This window comes from Tupaia chinensis, unplaced genomic scaffold, assembly GCF_000334495.1.
Source record: "Tupaia chinensis unplaced genomic scaffold, TupChi_1.0 Scaffold143602_1, whole genome shotgun sequence".
In the NCBI taxonomy this organism is placed as follows: domain Eukaryota; kingdom Metazoa; phylum Chordata; class Mammalia; order Scandentia; family Tupaiidae; genus Tupaia; species Tupaia belangeri.
Genome location: NW_006203448.1, coordinates 3,029,388 through 3,032,519, shown reverse-complemented (window position 1 = coordinate 3,032,519; position 3,132 = coordinate 3,029,388). Strand labels below are relative to the sequence as shown.

Here is a 3,132-nt window from a genome sequence, read left to right as displayed (position 1 = left end):
CAGTTTCCGCTGCTGGGGGTGGGGGGAGGGCTGTGGCTGGGGGACAGAGGAGCAGCCGGGGGAGGACCCGATGGCTGCAGTGTGGTCTTCCCCAGTGTCACTGCCCAGCCCGCAACTGCGCCTGCGGGTCACCTCCACCGGGGAGCCTATCAGAGGGCCATGGCTGCCTCCGGACGGGACAGGGGGCTGCCCGGGTGTGGATGGCCAGGTCCCTTGGCCCATCCTTCCTTCTGCGCCACAGCCACCACACTTTCAAGACAGGCAGATGTAGCCCTCTCTCTTGCTAACGGGAAGGGAGGCCTCCGGTGTAAACCAGAAATGAAGTTGAAAATGTACATATAAACATGCCCGAATGAATGGGGAGGCCTGTCCCTGCCTGCTGAGCCACATTGCCACACGGGTCGGGCTCGGCTCCCCAGGCAGCGTCCCAGCTGCGCGGACAGGCCTCCAGGCTGCCTTCCCGGCGCCTCGGCCTGCCCGTCCATGAAACGGCCATGGGTGCACCCGCCTGCGGGTCACGGGCTGCAGAGAGCTACGCGCGCTCGGCCGTGCCGAGGGCCCTCTCCTGTGGTGAAAGGCCTTTCCATGGTGGCTCTGGCAGGTTACCTTTGGACCAGGAGCCCCAGCTCCCCTCAAGAGGACCGTGTCGCCCCCACTTGCAGGCAAACAGATCGACCCAGAGAGGGCCATGACTGCCAAGGTCGCCCAGCAGGTGTGGAAGGAGCTTGGACGTGGGCTCAGAACCTCGGGGCCGTGTGCCGGGTCTGGCTCGCCTGGGCCCTGGGCTTGGGCAGCTGTGCTCGTGCGGACCCCAGGGTGCTTGTCGAAATGCATTCTCTCACATCCGCCCCGGGACCAGGGTATGGGTCCGGACCAGGGTGCCAGTGGCACTTCTTTGAGAAGCCCTGGTCTGTGCTGGCCCGAGGGCCTGGGAAGACGGGCGAGGAGGAGTTAGACCCCGTGGCTGGCTGCCTCTGAGCAGGGCAGGAGACACAGGCCCCTGGGGTCACCTGGAATCTGCAGGAAAGGAGTCAAATCAAACGCCTCTGAGTTCTGTCAGAGGAGCCCGTGCACTCCGGCCCAGGAACGGCCCTGCACTGACAGGCCTGGGGTGGGGTGACTCCAGCCCCCTCCCCAAATCCCGCACCTGTCTAAGTGCAAGTCTCTGTAGACCGAGTGACATGGACAGTGCGGTGGAGGCGCAGGTCACCCAGGAAGTCTGGAGTCCCAGGGGAGACCTCTGTCGTCCGCAGAGGCCAGGGGAAGCGGCAGCCGGAGGGGCAGCAGAGAGGCTCCCCAGCCCCCGCCCCATCCGGGAGGGGGAAGCCACCTTCCCATCAGTCACCCCGACAGGACAGCATGGTGAGGACTGTAATTTCTCCAGCTGCAGCTTCAGGGGGCGGGAAGAGGCCCATTGCTCATGAACCGTTGGGTGACCAATTGCCTGGCCATCCAGGGTGTCCGGATGGAGTGGGGCGGAAGGGGCTGGGCTGCGGGCGGAGGCGGGGGGGCGGGGGCTTGGCTCTGGCCCCTGAGGATCTGAATCACGGGGCAACGTGGCTCGGGGCTGGAGGCTGGGCAGGGTACCAGGGCTGGATTCTGGGAGTAGAACCCAGGACAAATCGCCCAACTCTCTGGGCCTTAGTTCCTGTCCTGGAAGCTGGTGATGGCCGAGCGGGGAACTCCTGCGGGTGCCTTGGGCGTGGTTTCAGAGCCCACGGGGGGAACTTCACCCAGCAAGCACTTGCTGGAAACTGGCTCAGCCTGGGGCAGGCCAAGGATCTGGGGGACTCAACAGAAAGCCATGGGCATCATAGGGCAGGGAGCCGGGCAGGACACGGAGGGAGCTGGGCAGGGCACAGAGGGAGGCAGCCCTCTCTCTTGGGGACACTGACCAGCTACAAGGCCTTGAACAAGTCACCCTCTCTGAGTGCCATCACTACTGACAGGCAATATCCTGATCAACACCCCACCCACCTCCAAGTTCTGTGGAGCCCCTTAAGTTTGAACGCCATGGGGGTGGGGGTTCCACAAACGCCCAGGGCCACCAGACCGCAGGCAGGAGAGAAGCTGGTTTGAATCCTGCTTCCCAGTAGTCGTGTGGCCTCAGAGGAGAGACTGACCTCACAGGGCCTCACTGGCTCATCCATCCTGAGATGGGAGCAGTGGCAGCCCCGGGACGGGCACTAGGGGACGGAGTGAGAGCGTGGCACAAGCTGGCAACCCCCCAGCCCCCACCGGTAGCCCAGCAGCCGCGCCCTCACCTGGATGAGGCGGCTCTGCTCGCTCTGCAGGGCGCTGAGCTCCTGGCCCAGCAGGCCGTGCCCCTTGTGCAGCCCGGCGCACTCCGCCTGCAGCTCCGAGGCCCGGGCCAGCAGCCGGGGCAGCTGCTCGGCCAGCGTGTCCAGCAGCTCCTGCTCCTGCTCTGCTGCGGCCCGTGTGGCCTGCTGCTCTGCCAGCGCTTGCAGCACAGAGGCCTGGGCGCCTTCCAGGCGGGCGAAGCCGTCCGCGAGGTCCGGGCAGCGTGGGTCGATGAGGATGCTGAGGCGCGAGCTGTCAGCTCTGTCCACGGTGACCAGGGCACTGTTGGCGCCGGCAGGCCCAGTGGACTATGGGCGGGGCCGCCGTGCCCGGGGCATGGGTGTGGTTCAGGAAGAGCACAGCGCCGGTGAGTGCCCCAGCCAGCAGCACCGCCAGCGACAGCAACACCGTGCACAGCCCTTAGCTACAGCTCGGCCGCTGCAGGACAGACAGGCCCGGGACACACGGACAGACAGGCAGACGGGAGAGAGAAGGGCCAAGCGTTAGATGCAGACCAGGACCCCAGTTCTGCCCAGCGGGGCTTCACGACGCCAGGCGAGGCCCAGGGGACACTGTCGCTGGAGGAAGGGTGCCATACAGAGGGACGGAGTCCTGGAAGGGAGACGGGGACACCAGGTAGACAGAGCGAGTGAGAGGGCGAGAGATGCAGAGACAGATGGAGAGACAGACGGATACAGGGAAACAGACGGAGAGGATGGAAAGGGGAGACTAAGGCAGAGACGAGGAGACGGAAGGGCGTACGGTGCCTGTCCTCACGTCGGCCTGCCCTGCCCCCCTGCACAGGGTGGCCGGGGAGGGCTGGAGCTGCAG

At 65.8% G+C, this 3,132-nt stretch overlaps 1 protein-coding gene across 1 annotated transcript in view; it reads right to left on the bottom strand.

Annotated features, from left to right (window-relative positions):
• The window catches only part of FIBCD1 (fibrinogen C domain containing 1), a 34,526-nt gene that overhangs the window by 29,503 nt on the left and 1,891 nt on the right, over positions 1-3,132 (bottom strand). The window contains exon 3 of the mRNA XM_027766632.1: positions 2,265-2,609. Within this exon, the coding sequence (XP_027622433.1) occupies positions 2,265-2,609 (345 nt within the window). The remainder of the gene's footprint in view (positions 1-2,264; positions 2,610-3,132) is intronic.